At 59.3% G+C, this 20494-nt stretch overlaps 2 protein-coding genes across 7 annotated transcripts; both read right to left on the bottom strand.

Annotated features, from left to right (window-relative positions):
• Positions 1 to 650: 650 nt before the first annotated feature.
• NKPD1 (NTPase KAP family P-loop domain containing 1) lies at positions 651 to 7833 on the bottom strand. Of its 2 annotated transcripts, XM_074314148.2 has the most exons (4): positions 7724 to 7833; positions 6515 to 6955; positions 4251 to 4382; positions 651 to 2891 (listed from the first exon to the last, which is right to left on the bottom strand). In XM_074314148.2, exons 1-4 carry the CDS (start codon positions 7821 to 7823, stop codon positions 934 to 936), a joined length of 2631 nt encoding a protein of 876 aa, XP_074170249.2. In that variant the 5' UTR covers positions 7824 to 7833; the 3' UTR covers positions 651 to 933. The 2 variants fall into 2 exon arrangements, with proteins under 2 accessions (XP_074170249.2, XP_074170251.1); XM_074314150.2 differs by lacking the exon at positions 6515 to 6955.
• On the bottom strand, positions 7761 to 20492 carry TRAPPC6A (trafficking protein particle complex subunit 6A). Of its 5 annotated transcripts, none has more exons than XM_088800111.1 (8): positions 20022 to 20492; positions 13238 to 13305; positions 12957 to 13074; positions 12286 to 12369; positions 11996 to 12089; positions 11237 to 11274; positions 10396 to 10451; positions 7761 to 7839 (listed from the first exon to the last, which is right to left on the bottom strand). In XM_088800111.1, exons 1-7 carry the CDS (start codon positions 20109 to 20111, stop codon positions 10401 to 10403), a joined length of 543 nt encoding a protein of 180 aa, XP_088656237.1. In that variant the 5' UTR covers positions 20112 to 20492; the 3' UTR covers positions 7761 to 7839; positions 10396 to 10400. The 5 variants fall into 5 exon arrangements, with proteins under 5 accessions (XP_088656237.1, XP_088656236.1, XP_088656238.1 ...); XM_088800110.1 differs by lacking the exon at positions 20022 to 20492 and adding an exon at positions 19514 to 19934; XM_088800112.1 differs by lacking the exons at positions 7761 to 7839; positions 10396 to 10451 and having other exon boundaries at positions 10921 to 11274.
• Between the last annotated feature and the right edge of the window lie 2 nt (positions 20493 to 20494).

The raw sequence follows: 20494 nt of genomic DNA, 5'->3' as shown, positions 1-20494 counted from the left end.
ACACCACAGGCCTGAGTGTGTGGCTGTTTGACAGGAATGGGAAGCTGCCCTGAGGAGTGACACCACATCCGAGGTCTCTGTCCCACTGGTGGGAGCAGAAGGTAGTGCCCCAGTCCAGCCCTAGGCTAATCCTCATCTCGGTTTAACTCGGGCACCGACTGGCCTACACGTGCCCCAGTTCTGTGCCTCAACTTCCCTGTCCTTGTCAAGGGGCCCTTGGACTGTTACTTGTCCAGGGAGGCAGTGCTGCCCACCCAGCTGGCTGAGGTGCCAGCAAGGCCTAATTAGCCCACTGCTGGGGGTGGGGCCATCCCGAGAGTGGAGCAGCCCGCTGAGGTCACCCTGGACACCGCTCTTGGAAATGCCAGCTACTGCCCTGCCCACAGAGGAGCAGGCCAGGGTGTGGGGACAAGGCCCTGGCTCCCCCGAGGCCTGGGCGTCCTCCATGCCTGAGTCAACGCAGCACATCCGTCCTCCATCTCCCCGCCTGGGCCTCACCCGCCGCCCCCACACCCCTCCTGCCCTAGGGACGCCAGCCAGGAGGCTGCTGGCTGACGCCACTGCCTACCTGGGGAGGAAGTGGGCTTGGCAGGACAGGGCCAGTCCTTGCTACGTAAGCCAGGGAGACCAGGGCCTGAAGACCAGTCAAGCGCTTTCATACCTTAATTTATTGGCACTTGAACCCTGAGTTCCTCAGTGGTGCTTTGGCGCCAGCTTTCAGACATTGGCACTATTGTCAGCTGCTGCCAACAGTTCTCTCTGGCTCACAGATTCAACGGGAATGTAGCCACCACAGGCCTCATTCCCAACACTGGACGCTGGGCTCAGTTGGGCCCCCTACATGTGTCCTCATTTGGGCAGAGGAGCTGTTGCCCCCTGCTGTCCCCCGAGTCTTGCATTCAAGGCCCCCTTAAGTTGGATTCCGCACAGCGCTCAAGCCAAGGGTCTCCGCTTGTCCACGAGAGTCAAATCCCACGGGTGGCGGGCTTCGCTGGCCTGCGCAGGGCTGTGCCCTGCTGGGTGGCGGGTTTCGCTGGCCTGCGCAGGGTTGTGCCCTGCTGGGTGGCGGGCTTCGCTGGCCTGCGCAGGGCTGTGCCCTGCTGGGTGGCGGGTTTCACTGGCCTGCGCAGGGTTGTGCCCTGCTGGGTGGCCTGACCGGGCTGCCCCCCGAGCAGGGTTGGCTCCGTTGGCTGCACTGGTCGCCTGAAGGCTGTGGTTGGCTCTGTTGGCGGCACGGGGGGCACTGCCCGCCGGGGACTTGGGCGGCTTGAGCGAGCTGACCGCCCGGATGAGGCCCATGCGGCGGCGGATGGAGTGGTCCAGGTTGATGGTGCAGCGCAGGAGGCTCTGAGCCTCGGCCACGGTGAAGGGGAAGTCGGCACCCAGGAAGCGCTCGAAGAGCTCGGGGTCGCCGTCCAGGTCGAATACATTCTGCAGAGCCTTCGTCATGGTGTGCAGCTCACTGCTGTTGTCGCAGAACACGTCCCAGAGGCGCTCGCGGGCCTCATGCGCGCCCCCGGACTGCTGCCGGTCCTCCAGGCACTGCAGCACCCAGCTGAGGCGACAGGGCCACTGGTTGGCGAGCACGACCCAGGCCACGGCCTGGCGCGGCGTGGGGCCTCCGAAGTCCCGCCGCTGCTGCTGCAGCAAGCGCACGGTGATGGGCACGGTGTTGACGATGCGTCGCATGGACACCACGTTGTCGGGCACGTACTCGTAGAGGCAGTCGCGCTCGTTGTGCAGGCAGAAGAGCGCCTCCTGGATGCGGAGCGCCGCCTCGGCGTCGATGCAGCTCTGCGTGCGCTCGGCCCCCGCCTGTATCTCCACCGCCAGCAGCTGCGCGCCCTCGTCGCCAATCGGCCGCGACGGCTGCAGCTGGCGCGTCATCTCGCGGTAGAGCAAGTCGTCGCGGCTCTGCACGGCATCGTGCAGGAACTGTAGCTTGGTGCGGCGGCCCATGATGGGCACGGAGAAGGGCAGCGTAACGGTGCGGTTGAGGAAGAGGTAGCCATTGTCGGCCGTGCCCTTCATAGAGCTGGCACTCTCCAGGCACGCGGCCAGGATGCTGGGGTCCACCACCAGGATGAAGATGAAAGGCGCGTGGCTGTCGGACAGCAGCGTGTTGATGGCGTTGAGCACACCCACCACGCGCTCCGGGTAGCACGTGTCTAGCCCGGTGACCTCGAGCACGATGCGCAGCCGGCACCGCTGGTAGATCTCCAGGAAGCACAGGAAGTCGGTGAGCAGCTCCACCTCCTTCTTCACCTCGCACATGAAACCCAGCTGGCTGCCGAACTTCTCGTGCGACACCAGCCGTTCGATCTTCTTGCGCTGGCTCACGAACAGGTGCTTGCCCACCGAGTACACGGCCATGAGCAGCCCCGAGCCTGACAGCGTAGTGGCTGCACCGCCGAACAGCCGCATCAGGCTGCTGCTGGCGCCGCTGTGGCTCGGCACGTGGGTGCCCAGTGACAGGTAGAGCAGGGCCACGCCGAGGCCCAGTGCCGCCACCAGCACCACCAGCGCCAGGCACACGCGGCGCCGGCAGTGCCACTCGCGCTGGCGGAAGGCCTTTGTCGTGGCTGGCTTGTTGCCCAGCACCGAGTACAGACTGAAGGGCAGCGCTCCGTAGTGGTGGCGGATGCCCTCACACAGTGTGGTCACCAGGCCGGCCCACAACTTGTCGGCGCCCGCATACTGCCAGGCGCTGAAGCGGATGAAGAGGAACTTCACGTTCTTGCGCCGCAGGTGCACCTCAGTGATGACCGGCTGCAGGAACACCAGGTACCACAGCAACTGCGGGAAGCCCCAGCCACGCACCGACCGAGGCCGCCACTGCACTTGCTGCAGCAGCTCGGCCTCGCGCTGCGTCGCCTCCTGCTCCATCAGCTCTGTGGGCGCGGAGAACGAGTGGGTCAGCGTGAGCGGCTGGGTGGTCTGGGCGGGGCTCGGGCCTGGGCGGGCCTCGTCTGGATGCGGGGCTCGGGCAGGGGCCTCGATATACGAGCCAGGGCACCGCGGAAACAGCTGGGACAGGTGCTAAAGGTGCAGGAGAGGCTTGGAGCCGGGCTTGGACCGTAAACAGTCTGAAGGCAAGGCCGAGGGTCGCAGTGTAAGTAGAGCCCCCAGAGGAGAAAAGATAGGAAGGGGCAGGGAAGGCTCTAAGGATGCGAGGTTTTGAGGAAAATGTTGGGTAGCGAGGGTACAGCCTTGGTCTGATTTTCCTGACTTACTGCTGCTCCTCCTACAGCTTTCAGCTCAGCTACCTCCTCCAGGAAGCCCTCTCTGATCCCCGGGCTGGATTAGGCACCCCCTGGCTTCCCTGTTGCAGTCGTCTCACCCACTTTGAGTTGACACTGTTTGGGGACAGGTGTGTCTCCCTTTCTGGACTGTGAGCCCTTGAAGGGCAGGGCCCTGGTTGTCTTGGTCACTGCATGTCTGCTGGGCACCAAGGAGGTGCTCGGGGGATGTCTGAAGGCTGGATCATGAGAAGCTGGGGCAAGATCTGTCTGCCATAAGGTCAGTGAACGAATGAGTGGGAATGTGTCAGTCACCTAGCACAGAGTAAGTGCCTTAGATGCCACTTCCTTTTTCCTTATCTTTTCTCCTTCCCAGACTCTTGTGTGTTGCTCTATGACAAAACAGGGAAGGACTTGGGCTTGTTTAGTAGGTGCTCACCAGGGCTGGGCACACGGAAGTGAGTGATCGCCTCCAGCCCCTCTGGCCACAATTGGGGCTGGGGTCTGAGCTCTATTGGTTTGCACCAGGGCCAGCCTGCTGCAGGTCCTGGCCAGATTTCAGCTCATGTCTTCAGTTCACACCTACCTATTATGAGTCTTGTGGGCACCAGGCCTGAGCTAGGGCTGAGGAGAAGAGATGGGTCTGGGGAACACAGAGGCCAGTAGAGACTTGGCTGGAGCCTGCAGCTTCAGTGAGGAACCTGGGCTTTCCCCTTAGGGTGCTGGGAAGCCATAGAAGGCTTTTGAGCAGGGGAACTACAGAGCTTGATCTTAGAAATCTTATTATAGAAAGATTCCTTGAAGTGGATTTGGCAGGGGAAGGGGGCGAGACTGGAGGCCAGGAGGCCAGAGAGGAAACTGGAGCGGGAATCCCGGGACAGAGGCTGTGGGCACGGGTGGGAGCTGGTGAAAGCTGAGTTATGGGCCTCTGCGCTGGGGAAGGCTGGGGCTGGGCAGGAGCCAGACGCGCTGTGTCTTGTGCCCCGACCCCCAGTACACACAGACCCTCACCAGTGATCTTGTCCAGCATCATGTGGAGGCGGCAGCCGAAGGGGGCATAGAAACCCACGGTCACAGGGACGGGCACATGGCAAAGGGTCTTGGCCAGGCAGCTGCAGTAGACATCATCCTCTGTCAGGATATCTGGGGGCCAGGGTTGGAGAAGGGGTAGAGGTGGGGAAACTGAGTCAATGAGGCTGGCCAGGCACCACCCTCCTCCCATCTGCCCTCCAGAGTGCCTGCCTCAGCCCCTCCCTGCACAGCCATCCTCCCCAAGGTGACTCAGGTCAAACGTCAGATGGATAGGGGTTTCTGTGGCAGTCCCCTCCTCCAGCGCAAAATGTACCCTTCCGGGCCCCCCAGAAGCTGACCCCAGACACTAGGCAAAGGCTGGGAGGCTAGACTATCCCCATCCCCAGCCAAGAGGCCTGTGGAATTTGACTGCACTGGCCTTGGGTCACCAGGCCATGATTCCCCTGGGAAAAATCTTCAGACTCCAGACCCTAGGACGCTTAAGATGTTAGCTCTGCTAGCCTGGCTCCAGCGTGAAGAGGCCCCAGTGACCACAGGCTCCTCTGTTTCCTGCCCACCCTTGACCTCTCTTCCTCTCCATGACCCCATGGCCACAGTCACGAATGCTGCCCTGAGCCCAGGCAGACCCGTCTTCCAGTCCTGGCCCCGGCACCTTTCTCTGCATGACCCTGGCAGGCTCAATCCCCTATGAATGGGGTGGCAGAGATGCTGGGGGCATGGATAGGTGCCAAAGGGTCTGGCTGGGGACAGGAATGGCTGCTCAGGGCACAGATTCCGGTTTAAATCCTGGTACCAGGCACAAGCACCGTGGTGTCCTCTCTGCAAGGGATGTCCTGCCTCCTCCCTTGGGCCCCCACTGAGCACTACTTCTTGGACCCAGAGTTGGGATACCAGAAAGGTAGGGCTCAGTTTTAGGGGGGCACTGGGCCAGCCTCACAGTGCCTGGTGGGGATAACACACCCACTTTCTGAGGGGTTGTGGGCTACAGGAACCGTGGCTCACTGAGGGCCAGCTGGGCCTGGAGGCATAGCTGGGAGGCCAGGGGAGCCTGGGACAAGGTCAGCTGAGAGGCGGTGGCCAGTGCGGATCTGCTTCCACTCTGCCTGATGGGTGGGTGACCTCACCTGGTTGAGCCTCTCCTTGACCGTGTGTGAAATGGGCATCGTGGACCAGAGGCTCCAGTGACAATGCTGGGCCTGACCTGAAGCCCCAGTCCCTGCTCAGCTGTTTCCAGCCAGACTTGGAAACCACCCACGAGTCTCTACCTCCGCAGTTGGGCCAGCAGCACCTCTGGCCTGACTTGGGCGTCCACCCCCACCTCCCACAGTCCATTCTGTCAGAGCCTGAGGCAGCTCCCGTCCCCTCTGCCCTCTCTGGCTCCTTCTGTCCTCTCCCCCTCACTCCCTGCACTCCAGCCACACTGACCTCCTTACTGTCTCTTGAACAGGCCACCTCCGAGTCTGCATTCGCTGATCCTGCTACCACTTACTTGAGAGAATGGCCCTGTCGTTGCTCAAATGTTGCCTTAATGAGGCCTCGGCTGATGATGCTCTTTAGCTTGCAAACCCTGACGCTCCCTATCTCCTCTGCTGTATTTTCCCCCAAGTGGTTCTCACGGGGTGATGCACTTTTAAACATTCCTATTTCTCTTGTGTCCTGTACCCGCCACCCCCCACCGCCTATAGAACGTGAGCTCTGGGAGGGCAGCTGTCTGTCTGCCCTGCTCCTTTTGCCCCTCCACCCCCCTCCCAACAGAGCCTGGCATCCGCAACAGGCGTTTCATATCTAGTCACAGAAAGAATGGGTGGATCCCTCCCATCATTGCATTGCTCTCTCCATCACCTGGGCCACTCCCTACCTCTTGCTGCAGCTGCTCGCTTGACCATCTCCCCCACACCAGAGCTGGCCAGCAAGCTGTGCTCATCACCCCTGCCCCATGTCCCCCATGGCCTGCTGGGCCAGGGGACAGCGCTACTGAGATAGAAAGCAGAGTCAGGGTGTCAGCATAGGGAGAGAGCTGGGGCCCAGGCCCCTGGCCAGCCCATAATAGAGGCACTATGGACAGGCCGGGTCTAGAAGCCTTGGATCCCAACAGACGAAGCAGAAGTGGCTGCCCCGAGGCCCAGGGTCAGGGACGAGCGCCTTCCCAGACAGGGACCAGAGCAAGGGATGAGGGCAGGCCCCAGGCCCGGGTGGGAAGCGTGGCAGCAGAGACAGAGCCCCCAGGAGGGCTGGGTGAGCACCGGAGCTGTAGGAGGTGAAGGGGCCGCAGGCTGCTGGGACAGGCAGGGCCCGGGTGTCAGCGGGCCTGCTGGGCTCCAGGAGGGTGCTGGCTGTGGAGAGCGGCGCTGGGCCGCTGCTGGCCATGGCAGGTGCCGTGGTGGGTGCCAGCGGTGGCTGGGGGGCGCTGGCCGGTCTCATGGGGGCAGTGGTGTTTGTAGGTGGCCCCTTCTGGCCACTGGGAACAGGACAGAGCCGCTGACGCAGGGGGCTAGGAGGTGGGGGCCAGGGCTGCTGCTGCTGCTGCTGCTGCTGCAAGGTAGGGGGCCTATGGCCCCAGCAACAGCCCCTGACACCCTCCCGGTAGCTGTGGTAGGCCAGCAGCCACCGCCCGTGGGGGGGTGGCTGACAGGGCCCATGGGCTTGAAGGGCTGCTGGGTCATGGCACCACTGGTGACAGCATCCTGGAAGGAAGGAAGTAGGAGGTGACTGGGCCTGGGTCCTGCACCCCTGGGGGGCACTGGCAGGATCCTGGTTGGGTCTTCAGATAGAGGCTGTGGCTGATCCTCGGCTGAGGCCCAGGAGTCAGAGAAAAAGCAAGGAGGGCTCTGTGCCCCACCATGGGTCAGGGGAAAAGAGCTGTAGGGCTTTACCTGGATAAGGGGCTGGAGAGGGGACAACACCGAGTCCCGGCTACTCCTAATGTCTTAGTCCCTGGGGGACCCCTGTGGGGGTGACAGAGGAATCCACGGGGAGCTGGCCTGGTTAGTCCAGAGGCAGCTAGAATGATGGGATAGGGCAGGGAATGGGAAGATGGGGGCATCTGGGCTCCGGCCAGGCTAGTGGGAAGGGGGCTGTCCTGGAAGCTGTAGGTCACCCCAGGGAGCTGTACCTGCCTCATGCATACATGTTCACTTGGGGGTTTCACTTTTCTATCCCTCCTCCCACCACACTGCTCCCCAGAGGTTGGGGGGCAGCCCCCATGGCCTGGAGATTTGGGGAGGTAGACTTCTTCTCATACTGGGGGAAGGGCAGGTGAGGTGGGCCCTCCCTGCTGACATGCCCAGCCTAGGCTCCCACCTTTGGGCCCCCCTGGGCCCGTATGCCGAAGCCTCTGTGGGGAGTGCTGGTGGCTTCTGCCCTGGGTCTGAGGTTCTGCTCCCCCATCCAGTCAGCAGTCTCCCACTACAGCCCTCTCTCCTTGCTAGATCTCCCCCAGACTGAACGCCTACCTTTTTGGTGCCCCAATTCAGGGTCCAAGAAGTAGCTCTCAGTGAGGGTCCGGGGAGGCAGGGTGCCCTTGGCGAAGTGGACAGTACAGTGCTGGTGCATGGCGGCTGGGGGCCTCCTTGGGGAGGGAGATGGTGGTCTCAGTGCCCAAGCCCCTGCGGCACCAGCAGCAAGAGCCCACCGCAGGGACAGCCCCGTGACCTCGCACAGGTGAGAGACCCCATCTCCGATGTTGGGGTCCTGAGTCACCCAGGTAGGGCAGAGGTGCTCTTCAGAGTAAAAGTGAGAGATCAGGATTGAGTGACAGGTGGCCAGATTCGGGAGAATGGAGAGGGGAGGGGGTGCGTGGTAATTTGGGGTGGGTGAGATTTCCAAAGATTGGGTGATTGGCTGTTTGGGAGCTGCTTGGAGTTTTCAAGAGGCCAGGACATGGGTGGTGAGCAGATGTGGGCTGGGGAAGCGTGGGAGCCGGTGGGGGGCTGAGTAAAATTCAGGAGAAACTAGACATTGGGGCTGTGTGCTGTGGGAGGTGGGGAGCTGGTGCCATTTGAAGGCCATGCATCCAGTGCACTGAGAGCTGGGGGGCAAGGAGCACCAAATAACTGAATCTCAGGGCTGGGTACATTTGGGGGCTGAATGAGGGGCTGGGGGGAGCAGAATCTGGGGGTATGAATGAAAGCAGGGTGGTCCAATTTGGGGAGAGGCTCAGCACACTCAGGATAGACGGGGTGCCCTGCGTGTAAAATGTGAAGCACTGAAAGCAGAAGCGAGGGAAGGATGCTGTTTGGGGGGTAGGACAGGTGAAGCCAAGGGCAGAGGAAATTAGGGTGGTGAGAGTTGGGCCTCAATGAAGGTTGGGGGCCCCTGCCTGCCATCCCCCCCGCCTGGGGTCCTCCATACCTGATGATGGCCTCACGGCCCCAGCTCCCTGCCCCGCCGAGCTGCTGTGCCAGCCCCACCACCAGCAGCACAGGCTCAACTGGTGAGGCCCGGAGCTGAGAGCCCAGCTACCCAACCGGTTTGCCTGCCCAGTCCCCGCCCCTTCCCCCGTCATACCAGCACCTGTTCTGGTGCTCTCTACTCTAGAGGACTGGGGGATCCCTTACCTTGGGTACCATGCAGGAGCCCAGTACGCAAGGTAAGGGATGGAGATGCCTGGCCACACTGCTGCCTGGTTGGGACCTGCCAGAAAGTCTATAGGGGCCAGCCCCCGGGCACTTCTGCTGTGGGTGGGAGGGGACCTGGGGCAGTGATTGAGTCCAGGACAAGAGAAGACGCAATACTGGTTCAGATGCCAGCTTTGGGGCCTTTGTGACCTTGAACAAGTGACTTCACCTCTCTGAGCCTCGGCTTCCTCATTGCTGAATGGGCCATTGTTGGTGCCTACCTCTCGTGGTTGTCAGGAGCCCGCTGAGCACAGAGCTTGGTACATACTAGTGATGACAGCAGCTAACATTTGCCGGGGGCTGAATGACCCACTTACCAGGCAGCTCTGAATGTTTCAAATATAACACGCTATGTATGCTATGCGGGCTTATCAGGGGCTCCACATGGAGCACACGCTGTCCACACAGTAACCCCTCTTCCGCACCACACCCTGGTGGGGTGCATGTGCTGCCCACTTCACAGGAAACTGGGGAAACTGAGGCCCAGAATGCTGAAGTTCCTTGCTGGGTCATGGAGACAGGGTGGGACCTTGAAAGCAGGCAGTGGTCTGTGCTCAGGCTCTGCCTCCTGCCTGCTGGGAGGTGGCGGGCTCCTTGCAGACATTTGTCAGGAGGTAAGGGCAGGGCTGGGGCTGAGCAAGGGGGGCCCAATACCATGGGGGCCCTGCCCTGCAGAGGTCCTAGGCTGCCAAAGAGTGGCTGCCCAGGGAGATGGGTCATCTCACAGGGACAGTGCCCAAGACAAGGGGTTCAGGACAGAGGAAACTCACATGCAGCCATCTAGGGGGTCTGCCTGGTGACCAAATACTGTCTCTGCCTGAGCTGGTCTGTCTCTCCTCCCCCCGGCCTTCAAGCTGTTTCTCCTGGGAGGGCTTCCTCCCTGTTCTCCACCAATTTGGGACTGTCATGACGCTACCCCAGTATGCCCCCTCCCCCCAGCCCTGAGGGAGGCAGGGCTGGTATATCTGAATAGGGGTGTCTGTGGGGAAGGGGCCTCCAGGATGGGCCCCTGAGCCTCTTGAGGGCAGGGCTGGGCCCATTGCTCCACCCCCACCCTCACACAGGGTTTAGCTGAGTAACTGCAATTCACTTGGCCAGCATCTGCCTGGCTCTGTGCTGGGCAGGGTCAGATCTGCGGACGGACCCAGAGGTGAACAAGTAAACAGCTTGGGCGGGATGAGGCCATGGAAGGGACCACCAGGGAGGACGAGTGACTGCTCAGAGAGCCTGGGTGGTTACTGGACACCCAAGAGGGAGCAGGAGTTTGGGGGTGGCTGGGGCAGGGCAGCCCCGGCCAGGAATGGCATGTACAAAAGGTACAGAAGCAGCAGCCCAGGGAATTTGGCCCTGGGTGTGTGGGCAGGGGAGGGCAGGGCAAGGCAGGGCCCAGACTCTACAAAGGCAGATGAGCCCCTGCTCTCGGAGTGTTTTAAGCAAGGAGACCCTTCCTCATCCCATTTGGGTCTCACCCCAGCCTCGGTTGGCAGCTCTGAGGCAGAGGTACTTACCCACATCAGGCAGCAGGTGGCAGAGCCCGGGCAGTCCAGGTGTGTGATGCCAGGTGCTATGAATGTAAGCGGGAGGAGACGGGGTGGGGGGGAGGATGGGGGCTCACTGTCCTGGGTGTGACTCCCATGGGCGAAGCATGTGTAGTGTGTACGCCTGTGTGTGGGGGAGTGGGTGGGGAAATGAGGGTGTCTGGCCCACTTCCATCCATCCCGTCTTGGCCATCTACCCTGCCTGCACTTCAGGCACCTGGCCTTGCCCCCCAGGGAGAGGTCCCACTGGGTGGAGGGCAGCCCCAGACTTGTTGACGCTGGTGGGGTGGCCAGGCCAGGGCATTTGTGCAGGGAGGCGCCACGCTCCACAGCTCAGACTGAGGGTGGAGGGGGTCCAGAAGGGGAGCAAATGAGGGGTAAGGGGCCACACAGGGTGTTCTGCCCCCTCACCACATGCCCTGTAACACAGTCGCTTCACAGACGCCCCCTGGCCCCTCACCCCCAGCACTCAAGACAGTGACCTCTACCTTCCACTTTGCACCTGGCTCCACATAGAACCTTTATTGAGCATCTGCCAGCAGTTTGTGACCTGTCCCCTGGTGGCTGGGACCACCCCGCCCTCAGGACACCCCCACCTCCCTGTTACACCCACTGTTGAGCACCGTGATGCCTGAAGCAGCCTGACCCCTTGCCTCGCTCATCACCCCCGGAGTCTGGGGTCCCCAGCACCAGCCCACGGGCCACCCCCAAAGGCAGCGCCCTGGGGTCCCTGGGCCAAGGCGGCTGAGGCTCAGCTGGGGCTGGGGCCGTGGGGTTCCTTAGGATCTCTGGATCACCACCTGGAACTTACCTGGAAGAGAAGGGCTGGTTTTAGCTGGAGGCTGGGATCTGAGAAGAGGTAGAAAGCACCCAACCGCTCAGGCCCTGCGCCAGCAGCCTGGGCGGCCTCACTGGTCCAAGCGGGTGTGCTCCCGCCCACTGGCCTGCATCCCAGGGCTGTGTGGCCAGGGGCACAAAGATCAAGCATGTAGGTTTCCGGGGAGAGGCCCACATGCACGGGCCTCTATGGCATGTATTGCTCAGGTCCTAACTACTTGGGCCCCAGGGCCCCCCATGGGTGGGCCTGGCAGCCCAGAAGACAGAAAAACAACTGGAGGGAAGCAGAATGGAGGGTTGGCTGCAGGCTGTCCCCAGACAGGAATGGGCTTCAGCCTGTCTGATGGAGGGCACTGGGGGTCAGAACACCCCCTCATTCAGGCTGCAAGTTACATGGGGTCTGGCTGCCTTTGGAGCCCCCATTTGGATGACTTCTATTATGTCCACCTGGGTTCCTGTTCTAGGAAGACTGTCGCGACCACACCAGGTCACTGAGGGTTCTCTCTGGGCTGGCACACACTGGGGAAGCAGGCTGGGGGACCTCAGGGGCCAGGGGCATGGATGCGCCACACCTACTGTGGGGTCTGGCACGTACCTTAAGTTCTCAGGGCCTCAAATTCCCCACCTATAAAATGGGGCTCAGTGGCCCGGCCCTCGGGAGAAGGGAAAGGGGAGCTCTAGAGCCCCCACAACACTCAGGAATGGCAGGAGTCTCCCCCCTAAAAAAACTCACAGGCTGGCAAGGCTGCCACGGAGGCAGTGACCAGGCTCTTGATGCCCAGGGTGCTGAGAGCGCCACGCAGGAGGCCGCAGGTGAAGGCCAGGAACTGGGGATGGGGGTGGGGGTGGGGGCACAGGTCACTATGGGAAAAGGAGAGACCAACACCCAGGACCGGAACAGGGCCGCGCTGGGCTTTGGACTTCAGTCGGGTCAACCCCTTGGCCTGGGGTGAGGCTTACGTTGGGGTAGGAGCTGGGTAAGTAGGGGAAGTGAAATGTGGATATCTCTCAGCACCCCCATACCTTGGGTGCTTCCTCCAGATACTGCAGGCCCGAGGACATCCGGATGAGGAAGGGGAAGCTGTTGTCCTGTAGGACGTAGGTCCCCTAGGGACAGAGGGAGGCTGTGGGGGCTGGAGCAGTGCCTGCGCATGTGTAGTGGGGGGAGGGCAGCGAGGACGTCCAGAAGGACACTTCTCTCCAAAACACTGTGGTCATGGCCCCAGGCTTCAGAGCTGCAGAAGCGCCCGCGGGCTTCCGGGACCTGGTGTTGCCCAGGGGGTGCCGGTCCTACCCCTCTGGCTGCATGGCTTCCCGGGTAAAAGGAAGGGTCCCCGCTTCCCCGGTTGTGGTGAGAAGCTGCAGGCCTGGCCGAGAAGTGGCAGCGGGGCCAGGCACAGCGTAGACACCTAATGGGAACTCTGACATGGCTGAGATAGGCAGTGTCATGCCGAGGCAAGAGGCTGCCAGCCGTAAGGCCTGTCTGCTCTGGGGCCCATCCTGGGAGGCTCTTGGAAACTCTCGAAACAGCCGCCACATCCCACTGCAGCTGCCTCAATGTTCCTGCCTCCCCAGCAGCCAGGCCCCATGGCTGGGTGGCTACAGCCTCCCTCAGTGGCGGTTCCCCTCCCAGAGCTTGTATACTTCACCTCTGCCTGCAGCTAGGAAGCCAGGTGCTGGGTGCGGGCACACACCTGATGATTGGTGCGGAGGCTGTCCATCTGCTTTTGAAACACGGCCACCCACAGGTCTTTGCACAGGAATTTGAGGACATCTAGCTCCTCTCTGAAGGCCAGCGTCTCCCGGGGTAGCCTGGGAGGCAGTGGCAGATACTTGGGCCAGGCCAGGGTCAGGGAGCCCAGGGTGGGAAGGATGGAGGAAGCCAGGCTGGGTTCTTCACCAAGTAATGCACCCTCCCATCTGGGGCCAGCTGGAAGGGGGGTGGGGGGGAGGGCAGGAGGGGGCTGGCGCTCACCTCTCGCCCATGGCCTGGCCCACGCGGAAGCCCATGCCCTCCAGGACCGACAGGCTCATCTTCTGTCCCTAAAAGGCCAGGAAAGAGAGGCTCAGGGGCCCTTGGCCATCTCCAACCGGGAGCTCCCAGGTGGAGCAGCTCCAAGCGGACTAGCCATCCCTCCAGTTCAGCACTGCAGGGCCAGGGCAGACTCCAGCCTGTGGAGTGGGGCTGGCCTTGCCCCTCTGCCCCATGGCCCCTCCACTCCCTTACCCGCCTCCGCAGACCCCATCAGCCTCAGGACCAGCTCCCCCTTGCTCCAGGAAATATGGGGGTGTTTCCCCCACTGAGCTTCACCCCTGCTCATTGTAAGCACTTTCAGGGTACAGCCTTACAACTCCCTAGGAGATAGATAGCACTCTGATCACCCTGGAAGCTCAACGTGACTTGTCCAGGGCTTATGCGGCAGCAAGGCGTGGACCCAGCGCTGTCAGCTGGGGGCTATAAAAGTCAACTACGATCATTATACCTTAAATATCAATCAGCCAGGAACCCTGGGAAGAACGCACAGGGGCTCTAGAGGGAGAAGTTCCCTTGGGTGCTCAGGGAAGGAAGTGGCAGCCAAGAGGCATTCTGGAGGGCAGGCCAGGGCCCCACGGTGGGAGGGGGGCAGCATGGCTAAAGGAACGCAGACTTGCAATTTTCCTTTGAGTGACCTGGAGAGAGCTGAGGGAGGCCCAGGTTGGGGCATCAGAAATACCAGGTGGGCCTGCGGTGTGAGGCACCAAGCTTGCAGACAGTGTGGCAGAGCCGAGGTGGGAGAGCAGAGAACCCTGGGAGGGAGGCAGCTGGCTCTCCTGGCTGGCTCCTCTCAGGTGGCTAGTCCCCAGGCCTGAGCCCCTCCAACCTTCCCCCACCTCCTCTCTGGCCACCAGCTTCGTTTGGGAATGACGTCTCCCCAGGCTCAGGCCATCACAGAGGAAAGGCTCAGGCTTCAGGCCTTTCCACTCACTGTTCCCTCTGCCCGACTCCTACAAGCCTTCCTTACCCCCCTCCCAGGGTAGGTGTGCAATGCAGGCCCTGCCCACTCTGTGCTGTCACTGAGTGGGGACACAGGCCTTTGCGCCTGGGAGGTACTCAAGCAACAGATGCTGAAGAGTGATTTCTTTACAATCATGAGAACGCCCTCCAGCGGGAGAAAAGCATGCCCTCAGCTAGGCTGGGAGTGCTCCTCTGAGGAAGCTGAGTCTGAAGGAAGAGGTAAGCAGGGGATGGAGTAGGTGGGAAGGCCCCCCCAGGCCCAGGCCACAGCCTGAGAGGCAGCAGAGTCCTCAGCTAGGCTGGGGAGCTCTGTCGGGGGGGCAGGGGGGGGCGGCAGAAAGGTTTCCACAACTTTAAGTTTCCCTTCAGCGAGCTTCAGACTGCCTGGGTTTGAATCCTGGCACCGCCACTTACTGGATGGGTGACTGTGGGCAAGCCATCTCACAGCCGTGCCTGTCTGCCCATGTGTGAAATGGGGCCAATGGCAGTCCCTACCTCACAGTGGTGTGACAGCTCAATCATCAAGGGCCAAAGTGTCTGCTGAAAAGACTGGGTGTGGTGTGATCTGGGGAATAATGAGAAAAGGGAGGGAAAAAGAGGAAGTAGGAAGGGAAGGGCCAAGGAAGGATGAGCAGGTGACAGGGGAAGAGAGGGTGGAGGAGGAAGGGAGAGAAGCCGGTGCACCTGCCTCTGTCACAACCTGTCTCCGGGGACTCTGCAAAAGCTCTTCGGAGATTAGGGGTTTATCACTATTCCCAGGGAAGGCGGGGCAGACTCTCCCATTCATCGGAATCTTCTGGAGCCTGCCTGGAGCCAGTGCTGAGTTTACACAACAGCCCCCTGAGAGGAAATGGGATAATTAGGAACAGAGGGGAACCCCTTCGAGGAGGCTTATCAGTGTGGCACCACTGGAGCCCCCACACAGCGCGGGTACTAGGAGGAAAGGACAACCAGACAAAGGGAAGTTCTTGGAAATGAGAAAGATCGTAGCCAAAATAAACATCTGTTAAAAGACAGCTGAAAAATAGACAAATGCGTAAGGTAGATAAAGCTTCCCAGATTGTCCAGAAAAAATCCTGAGGTAGAAAAAAATGAGAGAAAAGTGCTAAGACATGTGGAAGAGATTCAGAAAGTCTAATATTCCTCTGAGTGCCCAAGAGACGTGTGGACCAATGCGGGAGAAGAAATAATCAAAGCGATAATAAGAGAAAAATGTGCTGAGCTGAAGTTAGAGTCGAGTGTTGACAATGAGAAGGGCCACGGAGCTCTGAGCAGGACAAATGGAAGACAGAAACCAAACGCCCTCTCTGGCCCCATCCTGAGCACTTGAAAAGGAGAACAGCCAGGAGAACATTTGAGACTGAAGAAGGCAGGAGTCAAGTGACAGCTATGTGCCTGGCTGCTTCCTCTCTTCACTAGCCCTGCCCATGGTTATTTGTGAGGTTCAGTTCTCACCTGTGGGAGCCACTCTGAGCAGACCCAGGCAGGGGACCAGGGAGGGAGCAGCCCTGGTTCCTGCCTTAAGAAAAGCACAGGGGGAGGGAAATGAGTTCTCAGCGTCCTCAAGGTCACTGGCCCCAGAAGACCCAGAATCAGTATGAAGAGTGGACAGGTGAGTGAGGAGGGGTGAGGGGGAAAAGCCAGCACAACTCCCACCCTGTTGTCCTGGGGCTGTCCTCTCCAGTCCCGTCGCATCCCCGCTACTCCCAGTGGTCGCCCAGTCCTACCTCTTCCACCCCTAAGTTTGGCCCGCCCAGGCCTCTGGTCCAGGCTCCTGCAGCAGCAGCCCTTCCCACCCACGCTCCATCCAGCCTCATTCATGTGGCCGGGGATCTTTCTAAAAAGTCAGTCTGAGTCCGGCACACAGCAGTGTAAGTCTTTTAGGGCTCCCGTGCCCTCAGGACACAGTCTCAGGTCCCCTGTGGGCCCAGAGACCCACAGCTGGCTCCCCATCTCATATGTGCTGCGCCCCCTCCAGGGCTCTGCCAGGAATGGGGAACTGGTTGGTTTCCGAGGTTCTGGCCAGGACCTGATAGCTGTTACAGTGGTACCTCGGTTTTCAAACATAATTTTTTCTAGAAGACCGTTCGAGTTCTGAAACGTTCGAAAACCGAGGTGCAGTTTCCCCATAAAGTAATGCAAAATGGATTAATCCGTTCCAGACCTTTAAACTGCAAAACTGCAACCCCTAAAACTGCAAATTTAGCATGAATTTTGCTATCTAATGATACCACAGATCCATAAAATTTACGGTGTTCATAAACTGAAATGTTCGTCAACGGAGACGTTCGAAAACCGAGGTACTACTGTACATGCACCCCAGGCCCTCCTGAGAGAAGGGGCCGGCATGGGCACTCACTGGGCCTTCGTGGACAGAGTTCTGGCCAGCAGTGCTCTTCCTGGGCCACCTGCCAGCGCTCACAGTAGTGGATGACAGCTCATTATCTACATACACAGGAATTCACTCCTTGGCCAACAGCTCCCCTTTTTTTCAAAGCTACTGAGGTGGAGAAACCACAGCCTCCTCTTCCCTGATTTTTTCCTGCTTGGAGAACAAAGACCCTTTGACGTCCTGGCTCCTCTGGCCAGTCTTCCATTCTATGTAACCATTCAGAAGAATCCATTCAATAGCCACAAATAACCAGGCTGGATGTGGAGATCACAGAAGCTCCAAAGAAGACAGGTTCCCGGTGCCTGTGCTGTGGGGATAGAGGAAAACGAGCCACCGTTCCTGCCCTCAAGGAGCTCTGCAGCGGGTGAAGAGGCAGACCTGATGCCGACAAGTTTTGGAGCCCGATGCCTGAGTCCTGATTTTGCCTCTGATCATGGCTGTGTGGCCTTGGGAAAGGCCCTCCCTCTCCAGCACCTCAGTCCTTCCTCTGTAAAATGGGACAACACCTACCCAGAGGACTGTTCTGAGGACTAAATGCGATAAAATATTGTGCTGGGGACACCGTAAGTACCCAAGAAACAGGAGGGACACCGTAAGTACCCAAGAAACAGGAGGGACACCGTAAGTACCCAAGAAATAGGAGGCCTGCATTTGGTTCAGACAGGACACTTGTTGGATGACAGATAAGGAACAGAGAGAGGAGCAGCGAGGAGCAAAAGAGCACTGCGGGAAAACAGAGCAGTTTCCCACGACATGCCCCTGAAAAACGGGCTCCCAGGTTGAAGGAATGTGGGGACACTGCCAGAATTCTCACCCCTGGCTGCGCCTGGAACCACCCAGAAGTTTTTCAAGGCCTGCCGCCCAGGTCACATCCCAGCCCTGCTCTGTGGCAATCTCTGGTGTGGAACCTGAGCACTGGAATTCCAGGGGCAGCTGGGTCGAGGGCCACTGGCACTTGTGTGTTCTGAAAGTGCTGTGGTGAGCAAACCTGAGGGACCCAGTGTTCCCCAAACTCACTTGACCACAGAAACCCATTAAAATCCTCCAGGAGCATGTCAGGGAAATATAGGCCAGGGTTTATAGCACAGGCTTTGGAAGTGGGAGGCCTAGTTGCATTCCTGACTCTGCCACTTGAGAGCAAGCACACCATCCATCAAAGCCTGTTTCTTGATCTACAAAGAGGCGCATCATGCCTACCTCTGGGCATTGGTAGGAGGATCACAAGAAATCAAGAGAGTTAAGCCCATGGGAAACACACGTGGTAGGTGCTATTATCAGTCACTACTAAGTGGGTCCCAGTCCCCACCCCACCCTCCATAGCACAGGGGTTGCACCTACTTCTTCAACAAATCCATGCTGAGGACCTACTACTATGTGCAAAGGACCTACTGTTCGGTGACCCACACAGACCTGGTCCCAGCCCACACAGTGCAGTCTGGTGGAGATGGATGCGATTCAAAGGATCATACAGATACATCATTCAGATATATGTACTTACTGAGTGTGATGAGGGCTACCAAGGAAAAACCGGGGGGGGGCGGGGGGGGGCTGCAAGAATGTAACTTCTACTGCAAGTCAGATCCCCGACTTCTGGGGACTCATGGAAGGCTTCCCTGAAGGGGTATTTGAGCTACGATTGGAAGGATGAATAAGTGTGAATGCAGTGAAGATGTGACAGGTGAAATGAGCTGGATGAGGGAGGAGGCTGGTGCAGAGGCGGCAGGGGAAGGGACAAATGGGAAACACTGAGACAGCAGAATGTGCAGGGCTGGTTGAGGGCTGGAGGTGACGGAAAAGGTACATGTCGGGGACTACTGAGTTTCCAGCGTGAAAGCTAGGATGGATGGGCTGCTGAGACATTGCAACCTTGTTGAATGAATGAACTCAGAAGAAACCACATTGAGATCATAACACACCACACCCTCATTAGGGCTCCTAAATTGGGAAGAAAACCTAAGCCAATAAAAATGTTTTGTATGTAGCTGATGATGATCACGGTAAAACTAATAATGAGAAAAGTGACCACAGCCCCCATTTATTAAGCATCTATTCTCTCCTTAACCCTTTCTTCTTTGTAACAGAAGAGCTCCCATGTTTTGAGGGCTGATTATGTGCTAGACCTCACACTAAAAAGTCTGAGCTCATTTATTCTTCATAAGGACTAACTTCCAAAATGCTAAGCATGCTCCTACCTCAGAGCTTTGCACCTGTTGTTCCCTTTTCCTGGAATGCTCTTCCCTCAACTTATCCCTGGGGCTTGCTTCCTCCCTTCTCTTCCTCAGAAATACTCTCCTCCACCATCCACCCCTTGATCCCTCTTCTTTCCGACTTTACTGAAGTTTTTTTTACAGAACTTTTCACTAGCCGGTGTCAGTATTTATTGTTTGACACCCCAACTGAAATGTAAGCTTCTTGAGGACAGGGAAACAGTGCCTGGAATATAACAGGTGCTCAATAAGTTTGTTGAATGGATAAATGTCCCACTTGGAGATTTAGGTGCTATTATGATGCCCTTCGCCCCGCCCCCCCCCCCCCCCCCCCCCGCCCGTTCTTCCGCCTCCCCACCCCACTCTGGTTCAAGCATTTGTTGCTCAGTCTACTTGTGTAGGACACAGCTCCCTGGCCCATGCTGGTATTATGAGCCTTGCGCTCCCCGGCGGCCGAGGCAGTTGGTCACCAGTCGTGGGTCCGGCTGCTCACCCCAGCTCTTGCCAGCTGCCGCCTGCTCACAATGGCTGCCAGCCACTCACGCTGGCCACCGGTTGCTCATGGCAGTAGCACATGGTAGTCCAGGGCAGCTCACGCCAACCGCCAGCTGCTCCCCGTAGCCCAGCTCCAGGGAGAGCTGTTGTTCACAATCTTACCTGTAGAGGGCGGAGCTCACTGGCCCATGTGGGAATCAAACCAGCGACCTTCGCATTAGGAGGGCGGCGCTCCAACCACCTGAGCACCGGCCGGCCCATGATACCCATTTTATAAAGGAGGAAACTGAGGCACAATGCGATGAGTCAATGTCTCTAACACCTAGTGAGTGGCGCAGGCCACTTCTGGGATTCAACCCAGAAGTCCTCAGTACACATCCAATAATGGTAATTATTATAATTACTACCCGCTCACTCTGTGCCGGGCTTTGAGCTAAGAACTTTACCCCGAACTGTCTCAATTCTAGAAATAACGCGAGACCGAACTGGCTGGGACCCCTTTTCTGCAGAGAAGGAAGCCAGCGCCCCAGATCGCCCTGCGAGATAGGGGCGGGGCCGTGGTTCGTGCCGTGCCCCCCGCCTCCTCGGGGCCTCGATCCCGCCTTCCCGCCGCAGCCCTTGCCTCCACACCCCACCCCCTGTCCCCACCACCCCCGGGCCCGGCACTCACCCCGGGGCCGGGGTCGGGGTCGGGGTCTTGCGCCCACAGCTCCGCCACCATCTCCGTGTGCAGAAACTCGAACAGAACCGCGTCCGCCATGCACCGGCCTCGCGCGCCCAACTACCGCCCAGCGCTTCGTGCTCTCATTGGCCCGGCTGAACTAGCCCCGCCTCCCGCACCCAGGCGCGAGTCCGCTTACTCTCGCTTCCATTGGTGTTCCAGCCTAGCTCCGCCTTCTTCCTCCAGCCTCACTTGGTGCGCTGGAGAACCTGAGAGACTGCCTGTCCCATTTCCCGGTCCTCGAGCATTGCCATTGGCCGAACCGCTGGTTACATGTGACATAACTCGTTTTTAAAAATCCCTATTTGTCCACTTGCCTCGCGGCACAACCCGGAAGCGCCAGCCCAACCGCTTCTCTATTGGCCTTAGCTCCACTCACGTGACTCTTCATATCCTCCATCAAAACTGGTTCTGAAGACCTG

Source organism: Rhinolophus sinicus, chromosome 8 (assembly GCF_057876585.1).
Source record: "Rhinolophus sinicus isolate RSI-liver-muscle chromosome 8, RSI-T2T, whole genome shotgun sequence".
NCBI lineage: Eukaryota > Metazoa > Chordata > Mammalia > Chiroptera > Rhinolophidae > Rhinolophus > Rhinolophus sinicus.
Note: the sequence above shows the minus strand (reverse complement) of the source record. Positions and strands in the feature narration are given on the sequence as shown.

Excerpts from the sequence above, each read along its gene's own strand:
- TRAPPC6A (XM_088800110.1), bottom strand. The coding sequence starts at position 19,621 with ATGGGTATCATGGGCCGGCCGGTGCTCAGGTGGTTGGAGCGCCGCCCT. Across the intron at positions 13,306-19,513 it reads GTGAGCTCCGCCCTCTACAG|GGACAGAAGATGAGCCTGTC; the intron begins GTAAGATTGTGA and ends CTGGCCTTTTAG. Across the intron at positions 12,370-12,956 it reads GCCTCCGCACCAATCATCAG|GGGACCTACGTCCTACAGGA; the intron begins GTGTGTGCCCGC and ends CTCTGTCCCTAG.
- NKPD1 (XM_074314148.2), bottom strand. The coding sequence starts at position 7,823 with ATGCACCAGCACTGTACTGTCCACTTCGCCAAGGGCACCCTGCCTCCC. Across the intron at positions 4,383-6,514 it reads CTTCACCTCCTACAGCTCCG|ATATCCTGACAGAGGATGAT; the intron begins GTGCTCACCCAG and ends CCTGGCCCCCAG. Across the intron at positions 2,892-4,250 it reads GATGCTGGACAAGATCACTG|AGCTGATGGAGCAGGAGGCG; the intron begins GTGAGGGTCTGT and ends CCGCGCCCACAG.